General features: G+C 43.1%; 1 protein-coding gene across 1 annotated transcript in view; it reads left to right on the forward strand.

The window, feature by feature from the left end:
• tpra1 (transmembrane protein, adipocyte asscociated 1) overlaps nt 1-15,810 on the forward strand; it is a 73,489-nt gene that overhangs the window by 51,133 nt on the left and 6,546 nt on the right. Inside the window, exons 7-8 of the mRNA XM_043707603.1 lie at nt 3,590-3,700; nt 12,731-12,791. Coding sequence (XP_043563538.1) covers nt 3,590-3,700; nt 12,731-12,791 — 172 coding nt within the window. The remainder of the gene's footprint in view (nt 1-3,589; nt 3,701-12,730; nt 12,792-15,810) is intronic.

Raw genomic sequence — 15,810 nt, forward strand, 5'->3', positions numbered from 1 at the left:
TTTCGATTGGTGAGAGACTAGGAGGGCATAACCTTAGAGTAAAGGAAAGATCTTGTAGAATGGAGATGAGGAGAAACTTCTTCAGCCAGAGAGTGGTAAACCTATGGAATGTATTGCCACAGAAGGCTGTGGAGGCCAGGTCATTGTGTATGTTTAAGACAGAGATAGGTTTTTGAGTATCCAGGGTGATCAAGGGATATTGGGAGAATGGGGTTAGGAAACTTAGCACTGTGAATGGCAGAGCAGACTTGATGGGCTGAATGGCCTAATTTCTGTTCCTATGTCTTATGGTCTTATGATATGGTGGAGAATCTAGCAAAGCTGAAGAAGAATCCATTTTGAGAAAATGAATCCTACATTTGGGATGTAGAATCTTGCTTTCTTCTTTGATCAACTTTAAATAGCTGAGAATCTGTTCCTTCAAATTGCAACGTAATCAGATAATGATACACATGTACCTACACATTGCCTTTCATACTTTCCCTCAGTACATGATATATAGGAGGCATGGTTAGTAAGTTTGTGGATGTCATCAAAATTGATGATATAGTGGACAGTAAAGAAGGTTGTCTAAGATTGCACAGAGATTTTTGATCAATTGGATCCATGAGCTGAAGAGTGGCAGATGGAGTTTAATTTGGATAAATGTGAGGTATTGCATTTTGGTAAAACAAACAGGGGCAAGACTCATCCAATTAAAAGAAGGGCCTTGGGTAGTTTTGTAGGACAAAGTCTTGGAATTCAGGTTCATAATTATTGAAGCTTGCGTCATATGTAGACAGGGTGGTTAAGAAGGCATTTAGCACGTTTCGCTTCATTGCTCAGACCTTTTGAGTATAGGAGTTGGGACGTCATGCTGAGGTTGTACAGGACGTTGGTGAGGCCTTATCTGGAGTACTCTACAGTTCTGGCCACCCTGTTACAGGAAGGATATTATTAAATTGGAGAGGGTTCAGAAAATATTTGTCAGGATGTCGCCAGGAATGGAGGGTTTGAGTTATAAAAATGGGTCAGATAGGATGGGGCTTCAGTAGAGTGTAGAACGTTGAGGGGTGACCTTCTGGAGGCTTATACTATCATGAGGGGCATGGATAAAATTTAATAAGTGTCTTTTCCCTCTGGGTGGGGTGAGGGGGAGGTGGAGTTCAAAACTAAGGGGCATATTTTTAAGGTGAGAGGAGAAAAAATTTTAAAAAGGTCCTGAGGGGCAACTTATTTACGTAGAGAGTAGGGGATTTTGTGTGGAACGAACTGCCAGAGGAAGTGGTGGATGCAGGTACAGTTATGACATTTAAAAGACATTTGGATAAAGAGAGTTTGGAGGGATATGGGCCAAATGTCACCAAGTGAGACTAATTAATTTTTAGGAACCTGGCCAGCATGGACCAAAGGGTCTATTTCCACATTGTATGAATGTATGACTACATGCATGTTGCACCTTCATATTTTGTGTGGGTTTATGATATAGATTGTGAAGCCTCTATTGGTAATATTTGTGAAATCTGAGGCCTCCTAAGAATCTTTTCCACTCTGTTTTGCTGTTGAGATACTTTTAAAAATCAAAGTATTTGACCAAACTTTTGAGCACTTGTTCTAATCTCCTTTATGGAGATTGGTGTCAAATTTTGTTCCAAAATTGTCCTGTAACTAAAGTTTTGAGGCATTTTATTTTACTTTAATTACTGTACAAATGGAAATTGCTGTCATTCTTTGTGGCACCACACTCCCCTCACCCCACGGAATGTTTTTGTTGTGGAACACGCCAAACCAAGGGCAAATATTCTGGATTGCCACAAGATAAAGCATGGCATAAGTTCCCTTTTTTTCACTCTGCTTCCAGTGGATAAGCAAAAAGAATTAGTGATTGTTGATGTCATGCCTTTCATAACTTCAAGACAACCTTGAGTTCTTTACAGCGAACAAAATACTCCTGTAACGTTATCATTGTTTGTATTGTTGGAAACACTACAGCCAGTTTCCACCCACAGACGGCAATGTTATACTGACCAGATAATCTGTTTTTGTGATGTTTTTAAAGGGCCAAATACAAGTTAGGACATCAGAGAGAACCCTTCTGTCATACTGACCATGGGATCAGAAGACCATAACACGTAACAGAAGTAGGCCATTTGGCCCATTGAGTCCGCTCTGCTATTCTTTTGAGATTGTGGCCGAACTGTTAATCCTCAACTCTACCTTCCTATCTTAACCACATAACCCTTGATTCCCTTACTGATTAAAAATCTGTCTATCGCAGTCTTGAATAAATTTAATGACCCCAGCCTCTGTGGTAAGAAATTTCACAAATCCATCACTGAGAGAAGAGGCTTCATATCTTCTCTGTATCTGGATTGCTTGCATCCAACTGAGGGGAAAGATGGGAACTTGCTGTAATGTCCTAAATAAATGACAAGACCTGCAGCACTTCATTGCAAGTGTCAGCTTAGATTTTGGGTTCAAGGCTCTCATATTCTGAGGCAAGACTGATATCAGAGAGATGAGGCTAACTTGTTGTGTCTATTTGTATAGTGACTGTCACAGACATTAGATTAGATTACCTACAATATGGAAACAGGCCCTCCGGCCCAACAAGTCCACACCGACCCTCCCGAAGAGCAACCCACCCAGACCCATTCCCCCATGTTTACCCCTTCACCTAACACTACGGGCAATTTAGCATGGCCAATCCACCTGACCTGCACATCTTTGGACAGTCGGAGGAAACCGGAGCACCCGGAGGAAACCCACGCAGACCCTGGGAGAACGTGCAAACTCCACACAGACAGTTGCCCGAGGTGGGAATTGAACCTGGGACCCTGGTGCTGTGCTGTGAGGCAGCAATACTAACCACTGTGCTGCCCAAGATGTCCCCAGAGAGTTTCAAGTCTATGAAGAGTATTTAAAGTATTTTGTTTTAAAAAAACAAACCCAAAGAACTGCAGATGCTAGAAATCAGAAACGAAAAAACAGAAATTGCTAGAACAACTCAGCAGGTCTGGCAAATGTGTGGAGAGAAAAAAAAAATTGTGACCCTTCAGAAGCCCTCTTATCTCTCCACAGATGTTGCCAGACGTCCTGAGTTCTTTCCACAATTTCTGTTTTTTTGGTTTTGAAGTATATTCCCTGTTGCTGAGCAGCTTAAGTCGACAGCAAGATTCCAGAATCACGAATGTGATGTAACTTGCTGGATGAGAGATATCCATTGGCTGGGAGACCTGCAAGCATTTCCTGCTTTCAGGTTTCATGTTTGATGCAGAGATTCTATTGTAGTTTCCTCACTAACCACCCCCAAAATCTCCCACACCTCTTCCCACCTGTCTGAGGCTCAGAGGTGCTTCATGTTAGATTGTCAAATGTGGGTCTGGCATCCTGTGAAGTCACAAATCCCAACCCCCTCCTCCAACCAGTGCTTTAACTTTGAGGTATTTTGACCTTGGATGTGATTTCTAACAGTGCCTTTTCCACAACTTAATCAAATTTATTTTAATATTGTCAATGCAATGTGTCAGCCAGGAGCAGGATGATGTAATGAGGAAGAAATCTCCTTTTGGCTTGTCTGATTGGCACTTCCAATGTTTCCTTTTTCCAGGGAACCTTGGAGATCTTGTATCCTGATGAACACCTGTCTCCCGAGGACTTCAACGTTTATGGACATGGGGGCCGCCATTTCTGGCTTGCCAGTTCTTGTTTCTTCTTTCTGGTAAGCAATGCTGAAGTACCTCGCGTTTAGTATTTGCTTCAAGGCATGTGTTCCCATGAAAAGTTTCAAGATGATGATTCGTCTCCCATCCCATACATTGCTATGACCATTTTGTTAACGCATTGAAACCTTGCATCATTTCTAACTTTACTCAAACCAGCTATTATTTTGTTCCTGTCCCAGATTGGTTCACGTACTGTATCTGTGTCTGCTGTAGTCATACCTGTAGAGTTGAAACCTTGATAGTTTCTCCCCCAACCTCTTCAAGCCCAGCTACTCGACTTTTCTCCATTCTTTGTTTTCCTTCCCACTGTTCTTCATGTATGTCTGGTCTTCCTCCTTCTGACTCGTTTACCTCATTCCTCCCTGTCCAACTTGTGCACACTTGTCACCACTAAGATCTGTGAAGCAGTGACCTTTCCTGACCCACCCTTCCTAAAATGTTTCACTCTTTCCTAAGATTTAGTCACCACCACCACCACCAAAGATTCCACTATCTTGTCGTCCCTACTAACTCCTCATCATTTGTCCCACATAACAGCTGGGTAGCAAACTTCACACCTACTCATCCTCTTTGAAAACAATAGATCTGTCATTTGACTAATAATTCCCAGCTTCCAATCTTTGACACACTCCTGTACAACATCGCCCCCAAAATAATCTTCTGTCCTGCATTGAAACTCATACTTGTGTGTATGCTTCTGTTCAATATGTTTATGTAAAAAGTACTGCATACAATTTAAGCAAATACATAACAAAAGTAAACTTTCTACAAATGTTGCCAAGTTTCACATTGTTTTACTTCCATTTCTTTTATTCTTACATACTCCAGTCACTATGGAAGAAGTTTAGAAGCAATCTACAGGAATGGTTCCAGGGTTGAGAAACTCCATTAGAGTCCTAGAGATGTACAACATGGAAACAGACCCTTCGGTCCAACCCGTCCATGCCGACCAGATATCCCAACCCAATCTAGTCCCACCTGCCAGCACCCGGCCCATATCCCTCCAAACCCTTCCTATTCGTATACCCATCCAAATGTCTCTTAAATGTTGCAATTGAACTAGCCTCCACTTCCACTGGCAGCTCATTCCACACATGCACCACCCTCTGTATGAAAAAGTTGCCCCGTAGGTCTCTTTTATATCTTTCAGAATTGGGACTGTTCTTCATAGAACCGCAAAAATGTCTACAATGTGGAAGCAGGTCATTCTGCTCATTGAGTCCACACCAACTCTTTGAAGAGCATCCCACCCAGAATCATCTCCCTTACCCTAGCCTTGAAGTTCCTATGGCTAGCCCCCATAAACCTACATAGCCCTGGAGACTATGGGACAATCTACCTAACCTAAACATCTTCAGACTGTGTGCGGAAATCAGAGTACCTGGAGGTAACCCAGACGGATATGGGAAAAATGTGCAAATTCAATACAGTCACCCGAGGGGGGAATTGAACCTGGGTCCTTGGTGTGAGAGGCAGCAGTGGTAACCACTGAGCCACCATGCCACATCCCTCTCCTCTCTCCTCGGAGCAAAGAATGCTGAGAGGAAACTTTATTGAGGTTTACAAAGTTGTGAGCACACAGGATAGAGGATCAAGGATCAGTGGGCATAGATTTCAAGTCACCTGGAAAAGGAGCACTGGTGAAGTGAGGAAAACCTTTCCAGTGAGTTGTAAGGGTGTGAAATGCACTGCCTGGAAATATTGTGGGACTTAGGGCATCGGAAATTATTTGGATATAAGTGGTGAGCAAGACTGGGGAGAAAGCAGGAGATTGGTGCTTGTGACTGATGCTCATTTAACAAACTGGTGCAGGAATAATGGACTGAGTGCCAAAGCAATTCTGTGATATGATCTTTTCTAATCCATAACTACAATCACATTCATTTCATTTTCTACATAATTTCAGTTTACCATTTAAACTTTTAGTTTTACAATAACATTAGTCTAGATCTTCCAATAGGAAGCTAGTGCTTGGGACCATGTGGAAGACCAGCTGCAACTCCGATGTCCCTGCATAGCTAACTCCTTGGGATGATGGTATCTGGAACCCTCCAAAAATGTTTCCGACTCTGAGAGAGAGTAAGATACTTCAAGCGGTTCTGGCATTCTTAGTTACCCAGGAAAGGTTAGAGGAAAGAAAGCTGACACCAACGTCTGTAACTATTAAATTGCACCCTGCCCCCTTCCAATCTCCCAGGCCTGACTGTCACCCTCCATCAGTTCCATCTTAACAACCTGCCACCTACTTCATCCCCTTGTTAATATAATATTTGTAAAAATGTAATTGCCACTGCTGTCCAGTGTTAATCCTTATAGTTTTGTTTTTGCTGCTGTCTGAGGTGCTCACTGGTCTTCTGGTGCTGTGTGTGGGGTAAGGGAGATTGGAGGGTGGTGGTGGGTGGAGGTTTCACCTCTGTGTTGAGGCCTAGACAGCAGCTTGTGATGATAGCAGCATCCTATTGCAGTCAGACTAGAGGCCGACTGCTAAGAGCAGAAAAGTGAGTGGACCGATCTGCTCTGATGGATTTGGAAGTTCTGGACTATTATTTATTCACAACTAAAATACACCACCCAGTGGTGCATTCTGTGTAATGCATTAATATAAAAAATCTTCAATTTTCTGTTTGTAGCTCCCTAACAGAGATACTATATTCTTGTATATTATACGCATTTCATTTTCATTCATCATTGAGAATCTCCACAAAAGATCTACTAGGAGTTTAGCTTTTTCAAAACCATCTTTTTCACCCTGATATTTGACATGTAGCCACTTCAGCAGATGAGACAAAGTTAAGGTTATTGGAAGAAGGTCAGTGGCATTCGTGTGTTTTGAGGCAGTACTGACTAGCTACGTTCTGAATGTAGCTATTCCTGCTCCTTGCTCCTTTTCTTCAGCCTTGTAAATTGTTTTTCTTCTTTCTTTGATCCAATTGTTGAAAGCCATGACTGCGATCAGCCCCCACCACGCTATCAGGCAGTGCATTCTGATTCCTAACCATCACTGCATGACAAACCTTTTTACTCCTCTCCACATCAGCAAACTGTGCAGTCCCCTTAAAAAGGTGTTGTCTGCTTCTCGATACTTTTGTTAATGTGGTGAGCTTCTCTGTGTCTGATGTTTGGATTTTTTTTTTATTTAAAAGATCCTATCAGAAGTCATGTGACACCAGTTTATACTCCAACAGATTTATTTAAAATGGCAAGCTTTCGGAATGCTGCTCCTTTGTCAGGACTTCACTCGATAAAGGAGCATGTGTTTGAAAGCTTGTGATTTTAAATGAACCCATTGGGACTATAACCTGGTGTCATGTAGGGGTTTAGGGTGAGAGGAGAAAGATATAAAAGGGACCTAAGGGACAACTTTTTCATGCAGAGGGTGGTGCATGTATGGAATGAGCTGTCAGAGGCAGTGATGGAGACTGGTACAATTACAACATTTAAAAGGCATCTAGATGGGTATATGAATAGGAAGAGTTTAGAGGGATATGGGCCAAGTGCCAGCAAATGGGACTAGATTAGATTGTGATATCTGGTCGGCATGAACTAGTTGGACCAAAGGGTCTGTTTCTGTGCTGTACATCGCTATGACTTCTGACTTTGTCCGCCCCAGTCCAACACTGGAATCTCCACGTCATTGCTCCCTTTTTTAAAAAAAAACCCTGACCCCTTATGACTTTAAGTCAGTGTATAGCTGAGAAGTTTTTTTTTCAGTATGTGGAGTGGTCATCTGGAGAAATTAGCGGAACTCGCTGCTTCCCTTCAAACGGAGAGGGCTATGATTTAATAGGAGTGTCCAACTCAAATGTTTTGATTGAATATGTAGGGAGAACGTGCTTTCACTGGCAGGTGGATCAGTAGCCAGAGGAACAGATCTAATGTAAATTGCAAAATGTACCAGAGGAGATTTGTTGTTTTTTTTTAACCCAGTAAGTTATAATCTGGAATGTTCTGCCTGGAAGGGTAGTGGAAGCAGATTCTGTACTAACTTTCAAAATTTTATTTTTCTGTCAAAAACATTCCATTTTACCCATGTGTCTTACAGACTCCTATGGTACATTCTGATCTGGCTTGAACACTGCTTGAGTAGATCCCGCTAGACCCCATTTGAATTTCATGAGCATCTGTGCAATATTAATCCCCCTTCCCTACTCTCCAGCTCCTTCTGTCCAAGAATGTTAAAAAGAACAAATTAGACACCAGAAATATTTTGGCAAACAATTCATGATTTTCATAAGCTGTGCAAAATTGATGTGTATCTTGACTGTGCTGTTTTTTAACTATCAGTACAGCTCCTGCTGCCGCACAGCAATGGAAAGACTGCAGTTCATGCATTGATGTGAGCCTTAAGTCACGGGTTGGTGCTCACTTCATCCAGAGGCATGTGCTATTAGCAGCAGTAGGTCCATGGGACACTCGCCATATTTGCGTTGGGCACGCTGATCGGTGCCACAGTCTACTCCTTGCTCTGTTCAGTACTCTATTTCCTTTCTAGTCACTGATCTGTTCAGAGAATGGTAAACAGTAATGGAACAGGGCGTTGAGCTGGAACGACATTGCAAGGGGTTAAAGTGCTGGAGTTGGGGCTGAATGAATATTGTGGTTACAGACTTCTAATTAAATTGATTTAAACAGCTTTGAAAATAAACTCTTTCAATTGCTCCTTCTGTTTGGCAAACAGTTACCTGTAGGCAGCATGCCTGAGTGGGTGGTATGTCTCCCTGCAGTTTCCACGTGTTGCTGACAAGGCCATCTCCAATTGTATTTGGGAAGATGGTGAGCAGTGTTGAACTGCTGTAATCTGTGGGGTGTATGGACACCAATAGATAGGGAAGGAACACCAGAATTTTGACCCAGTGACTTTAAAGAACCAGCAATTGCAGTTTCATGTCAAGATGTTGTGTAGTTTGGAGGGGAGCTTGGTTCCTTGCTCTCCTTTTCTAGGGTGATGAAGGTCCTGCTGCTGTTTTTGGTCCCACAGAAAAGGCAATTTTCTTTTTTTTTTAGGCTTCTTGCTTTGTGCCTTTTTGGGTCTGGACTTGACTGTTATTCAATTATCACAAAATCCCTACAGTGTGTAATCAGGCCAATCAGCCCATCAAGTCCAAACCAACCCTTTAAAGAGCATCCCACCCAGACACCCCCCCCCCCCCCCCACCCCCAAAAAATCCCTGAATGTCCCTTGGTTAACCCACCTAATTTTCATATCCCTGAACACTATGTCCACCTAACATGCACATCTTTGATCTGTGAGAGGAAATTGGAGCACCCGGAGGAAACCCACGCACACAGGGAGAATGTGCAAACTCCACATACAGTCACCCAAGGCTGGAATAGAAAACGGGTCCCTGGTGGCTGTGAGGCAGCAGTGCTAACACTGAGCCGCTGCGGATCTGTCAATCCTTTGTTATAAAGTTAATTTAGAGGCTTTGAAAAACATGGTGATATAATGACTATTGTGCAAAAACCCCAGACTCGCTGAATTGGGGCAAGTTGCTCCATTGCATTCAAGCCGGCTCTGCAAATGCCATCACCATTCGATGCCTGCCGTTCACTGCAATTCAAGAACTTTGTGCTGTGTCCAAAAGCGAGAACAAATAGAAGTTGACAGGCCTGCTGAACTCACTCCATTCAAGTAGGATGCATTCACAGGCATCATTGAGCACCCTGCACCCTCTCAGAAAAGCAAATTTAGGACTAAAACTCTCAACTTTTCCTTAAGATAAGGGAGGAATGGTCCATTATATCTGCAGTGTCACTGGTTCAAAGTCCTGAAACTTCCTTCCTGTGGACTGCAGCTGTTCAAGCAAGTGACTCATCATTACCTTCTCCTGGGTACTAGGGATGTGCAATAAATGCTGATTTCGCCATTGACACAAACATCCTGAGAATTACCTTTTTAATAGATTTTGTTAATTGATATCCACTGCATGATTTCTGTACACTTCAAAAGGTTTGTATCTTTCACTTTCGTTGCTTTATGTCAGCAGAGTCCAACTGTGACCTTGGTTGTGTTTTGTATAAGTGGGGCTGGGTTAATGGATAGTGTGTTTTTGATGCAGTAATCTTACTTGTCCTGTTTCTGACCTTAAACAATGACAATGCTGAAACAAGTTAAGACTGTAATATAGGTTTAAATTCTTCTTTTTTAGAGGGCAGATAGACTTCCCCCATCTGAAACTGTTGACTGTATCTTTCTATTTGCCCATCAGCACTCTCACATGCAGACACACAGACACAATCCTACATTGCTGAAGTGTTAAAATTTGCAGGTTTTTCATTTCTGTGTTCTTATCTGGCCTTGCGCCCTCCCCATCTCTGTAACCTCCTTCAGTTTGGAAACAGCAGTTTGGATTGTGAACTTGGCTGCCAGACTTCAATTAATTCTGAAGTTGGCTGTGGCTGAGCTCCCTGCACCTGTAGCTGGGAGATTTGTTGTGAGTGTTGATGCATTGAAAGTGACTTGAGTTTGTTGCTCATCTGCTGCCCTCTCGTTGCTAATCTGTCACTCATGGCTGCTTGTTCCCTGTGAAAGAGCTGTCGCTTACAGCGCACAGTCCGGCAGAGATGAAAAGGAGCTGGAGGAAAACTGAAGTGCAGTCGGGGCCTAATGCTCTCCATATTCTGAATTCTCACCGAGCCTTGTGTACTCTTCACTCCTCTGCTCGCTGACCTCCACTGGCTCCAGCGTACTAGTGCCTCAGATTTACAAACTCATACCAATGTTCAAATCCTTCCATGATATTTCGCCTTCACTATGCACCCATCTTTGCAACCTCTTCCAGCCCTGCAACCTTTGCTCCAATTCTGTACTCTTGATCACCCTGATTTTTTAAAAAAATTTGCTTGTGGGATGTGGGCATCTTTGGCCAGGCCATCACTTATTGCCCAGAGAGCAGTTAAGAAACAAACACAGTGCTATGGGTCTGGAGTCATATGTAAGCTAGACCAGGTAAGGATGACAGATTTTCCTCCCTAAAGGACACTAGTGAACAGATGGGTTGTACCAACAATCAACAATGGATTCATGGTCGTCATTAGACTCTTAATTCCAAATTCTTTATTGAATTCAAATTCCACCATCTGCCATGGTGGGATTTGAATTTGGGTCCCCAGAACATGAGTTGAGTTTCTGGATTAATAGGCCTAGTGGTATGATCACGAGACATTGCCATCTACAATTGGCAGTATTCAGTCACTTCTGCTCTCGAATTCCATCAGTAAACCTCTCTGTCTCTTTCTGGGCCGTTTTAAATGGTACTTTTAAAACCTCTGATCAAACTTTTGGCCATCTGTTAGATCTCTCCAATTTCCAAATAATGTTGATCTTGCTTTGTGTGCCTCCTGTACAACCCTAACTTTGCATGCCTTGCTCTGCCTAAGCACCCTGTGATCTGTATGTCCTTGTTTGCTATGATCTGCATGTACTGCATGGAAACAGACCCTTCAGTCCAACCCGCCCTTGCCGACCAGATATCCCAACCCAATGTAGTCCCACCTTTTTCTAGATTAGAGTGGTGCTGGAAAAGAACAGTAGTTCATGCAGGAAAATCGATGTTTCGGGCAAAAGCCCTTCATCAGGAATAGAGGTATTCCTGATGAAGGGCTTTTGCCTGAAACATCGATTTTCCTGCTCCTCGGATGCTGCCTGAACTGCTGTACTTTTCCAGCACCACTCTAATCTAGACTCTGGTTTCCAGCATCTGCAGTCCTTGTTTTTTTTACCTAATCTAATTCCTTCTAGTAGAAGGAAGCACCCGGCCCATATCCCTCCAAACCCTTCCTTTTCATATACCCATCCAAATGCCTCTCAATTGTTGCAATTGTACCAGCCTCCACCACTTCCTCTGGCAGCTCATTCCATACATATACCACCCTCTGTATGAAAAAGTTGCCCCTTGATCGGCGCAACATCGAGGGCCCAAGGGCCTGTACTGCGCTGTATTCTTCTATGTTCTATGAGACCAGAATTGCAGGCAATGATCGGGTTCAATTCCCACACCAGCTATGGAATTTAAACTAAATGAATTAAAACTTTAATTGAAAGCTTGTCTTGGTGATGGTGACCAATGAAACTATCATTGTTGTTGTTCAAAAATCCATCTGGTTCACTAATGTCCTTTTTAGGGGAGAAAATCTGTCATCCTTATCTGGTCTTGCTTACATGTGACTCCAGATCCATAATAATTTGTTAACTCTTGACTGTCCTCTGAAATAGCTTAGCAAGTCACTCAGTTCAAATGCTGATCTTGCCAGAGACCCCTACATTTCGGAAGAATACAGGAAAAATAAAGTCATATCTCTACTGCATTGGTCCAGTCCTCTGGATCACTCGACACTACCACTGTGCTACCATCTCCCTAACATTTAAAAAATGCTGCACTGTGGGATCAAAATGGGAAGGGAAGAAATAACAGTCAAATTGTTTGCTCTAGTTTCTGTTTATTCACCTCAAATATTTATGTGGATGTTGGGTGATTACCCTCACAGTTGAACATTCGTGGGCGGCACGGTGGCACAGTGGTTAGCACTGCTGCCTCACAGCGCCAGAGACCCGGGTTCAATTCCCGCCTCAGGCTGTGTGGAGTTTGCACGTTCTCCCCGTGTCTGCGTGGGTTTCCTCCGGGTGCTCCGGTTTCCTCCCACAGTCCAAAGACGTGCAGGGTCAGGTGAATTGGCGAAGCTAAATTGCCCGTAGTGTTCGATAAGGGGTAAATATAGGGGTATGGGTGGGTTGCGCTTCGGCGGGTCGGTGTGGACTTGTTGGGCCGAAGGGCCTGTTTCCACTCTAATCTAATCTAATCTTCAATGCTGAGGTTGGATTACCAGTGACCAAAGGTACAAGGAAGTCCCTATGCAACTCGCAAGGAGAGAAAATTTAGAGATGGTTTTGGTGTGCATGGATGAAGTATGAAATTGTAATCCCTTTCTATATACATTGTTGTCTACTATGACAGTAGTTTAGATTAATGTCTACATTTTGCATTTTCATTTAAAAGCCTTCTCATGTTGTTCTATCTTTTCTCCAGGTTTATTCAATGATTGTTGTTCTCCCAAAGACCCCTTTACGAGAGCGAATATCTCTGCCATGTGAGTCATTTCATGCTCTTCTATTTCACCAACTGGTATTCTGATCATTTAATGTGGCTCTCTTCAAACGTGTACTCCCTGAAGATGTGAGCTCTGCTGATGGGTCTGGGTCTAACCAGGGCCTGCAAGACCTTCCCATACATTGCTTTGCAAGCTCTTCACCACCTGGGTTTTGTGTTGCAGAGTGATGCCATTAACACAACTGAGATCAGTGTGAAAACCCAGACTATTTGATCTTTCCCCTCGACTTTGTGCCATTGTGGCCCTCGGGATAAACTCCTCACCAAGCGTCTCTCTGCAATGAGAGAGTAGTCTTTGGTTCCCTGAGACTACGGCAACTTTTCACTTTCACTCTCACGGGTTTCTCTGAACTCAACCATCTGAGTCAGGAATGTCCTCAGATTCTGGCTGTTCTTCATTTTCTTAGACTACCCATTCTCTCTAAACGGGTGATTAGATTAAAATTGTTTGCTGCCACCCTGCTTCACTCGCATGGGGAAATCCAGGACAGTATGAAGAGTTGGAGATTTGGGATTTGAAGAAGAAGAGGTCCCAGAGTCTCCCCTATTTTTATTTTTACCTTTTTTGCTTTTGATGCAGCATGGTGGTTGTGGTTAGTACTGCCTCATAGGGACCCAGGTTCAATTCCAGTCTTGGGTGACTGTGCAAACACCACACAGACATTCTCCTTGTGTCTGCGTGGGTTTCCATTGGGTGCTCTGGTTTCCTCTCACAAAGTAAAGATATGTAGGTTAGGTGGATTGGCCATGCAAAATTGCCCATGGTGTCCAGCGATGGACAGGCTAGTTGGAGTAATGATAAGACAGAGAAGATTGAGAACCCATGTCCCTGTGAACATAGGCAATCGTTCTCTCTCCCTTCAGGGCTGGGAATAAAGATGGAGGAGGTAAAACTATTCTGCCTCTGAGCGTTTTGCTTCAACTGAGGGGGGAATGGGACGACAGGATAGTGAAGAAGGCATTTGGTATGCTTTCTTTTATTGGACAGAGCATTGAGTAAAGGAGTTGGGAGATAAGGTTGCAGCTGTACAAGACATTGGTTAGGCCACTTTTCAGATATAGTGTGCAATTCTGGTTTCCCTCCTTTCAGAAGGATGTTGTGAAATTTGAGAGGGTTCAGAAAATATGTACAAGGATGTTGCCAGGGTTTGGAGGTTTTGAGCTACAGGGAGAGGTTGCATAGGCTGGTGCTGTTTTCCCTCGAGCGTCGGAGGCTGAGGAGTGACCTTATAGGGGTTTATAAAAACATGAGGGACATGGATAGGCTGAATAGACAAGGTCTTTTCTCTGGGGTAGGGGAGTATAGAACTATTGGCATAGGTGAGAGGGGAAAGATATAAAAGAGACCTAATGGGCAACTTTTCACTCAGAGGATGGTGTATTTATGGAATGAGCTGCCAGAGGAAGTGGAGGAGGCTGGTACAATTACAACATTTAGAAGGCATCTGGATGGGTATATAAATAGGAAGGGTTTAGAGGGGTGTGGGCTAAGTGCTGGCAGGTGGGACTAGATTAGGTTAGGATATCTGGTCAGCGTGGTAGAGTTGGACCGATGGGTCTGTTTCTGTGCTCTATATCTCTATGACTATTACTGTGACTAAATATGAATTTATAGAGATAGGGTGGAAGACTGTGTTTTGGATGCGATGCTCATCAGAATGTTGGTGCACACCTGATGATCCAAGTCCCAATAGTGATTCTATGATTATGTGCCTGGGAACTAAATCTTTCCTGAGTCCATGGGTTCAATTATTTTCTGTTATGTGCCCGCAGGAAACAGAAATAAGGAAAGAGCTTGCATTTCTTTTGCAACTTGAGGATGTCCCAAGAGTCACTTTGCAGCCAGAGGAGTATTTTTGAAGCAAAGTTCCAATTTATAATGTAGGGGAATGCAGCAGCCAATTTGTGCACAGTAAGATCCCACAAAGGGCAGGGTGACCCATTAATTATAGGCCAGACAATTCACCCTCCAGTAGAAGGAAGCTTTTAGAGATGTTATTGTGGGAGCAATCACTTGGACAAGTGTGGATTAATAAGGAGATACCAGTGGTTTTTCAAAGACAAATCACATTTAAATGTTGTTGTTCTAATTTTTTTTGATGAGGAACAGAAATGATTGAGGCTAGTTTGGTTGATGTGGTGTATAAGGACTCTAAAAAGGCATTTGAAAAGATGTCATATAATTGATTTGCCAACAAAGTTGAAGCCGATGGTAAAGGAACTGCCACATGGATAAGAAATCTGCTCCTTAACAAAATGATAGTGAGCAGTTATCTTTCAGATTGGATGAAGTTATACAGTGAGGATTGCCAGGGGTTTGTGGTAGAACCATGACAATTCTTGATACATATTAGTGGTCTAGACTTGTTTGTGGAGCACTTTTGTGCCAGTTGTAAAATTTTGAAAATGCGAAAATGATGGATTTCAAAAGGACATTGACAGGCTGGTCAAAGACATAGGTGAAATTTACCCAGAGAGTGTGAAACGGACTGGTAAGCTAGAGGAGATACTTGTTAGGAAGGAACATGTGTTGGACATTTTGAACAACTTGAGGATAGACAAGTCCCCTGGGCCTGATGGGATATATCCTAGGATTATGTGGGAAGCAAGAGAGGAAATTGCAGTACCGTTGGCAATGATCTTTTCATCTTCACTGTCAACGGGGGTGGTACCAGTGGACTGGAGAGTGGCGAATGTTGTGCCCCTGTTCAAAAAAGGGAATAGGGATAAACCCGGGAATTACAGGCCAGTTAGTCTTACTTCGGTAATCGAAAGGGTACTGAGGGATAGGATTTATGAGTATCTGGAAAGACACTGCCTGATTAGGGACAGCCAGCACGGATTTGAGAGGGGTAGGTCTTGCCTTACAAGTCTTATTGAATTATTTGAGGAGGTGACCAAGCATGTGGATGAGGGAAGAGCAGTGGATGTAGTGTACATGGATTTCAGTAAGGCATTTGATAAGGTTCCCCATGGTAGGCTTAAGCGGAAAGTCAGGA

Source organism: Chiloscyllium plagiosum, chromosome 18 (genome assembly GCF_004010195.1).
Source record: "Chiloscyllium plagiosum isolate BGI_BamShark_2017 chromosome 18, ASM401019v2, whole genome shotgun sequence".
NCBI lineage: Eukaryota > Metazoa > Chordata > Chondrichthyes > Orectolobiformes > Hemiscylliidae > Chiloscyllium > Chiloscyllium plagiosum.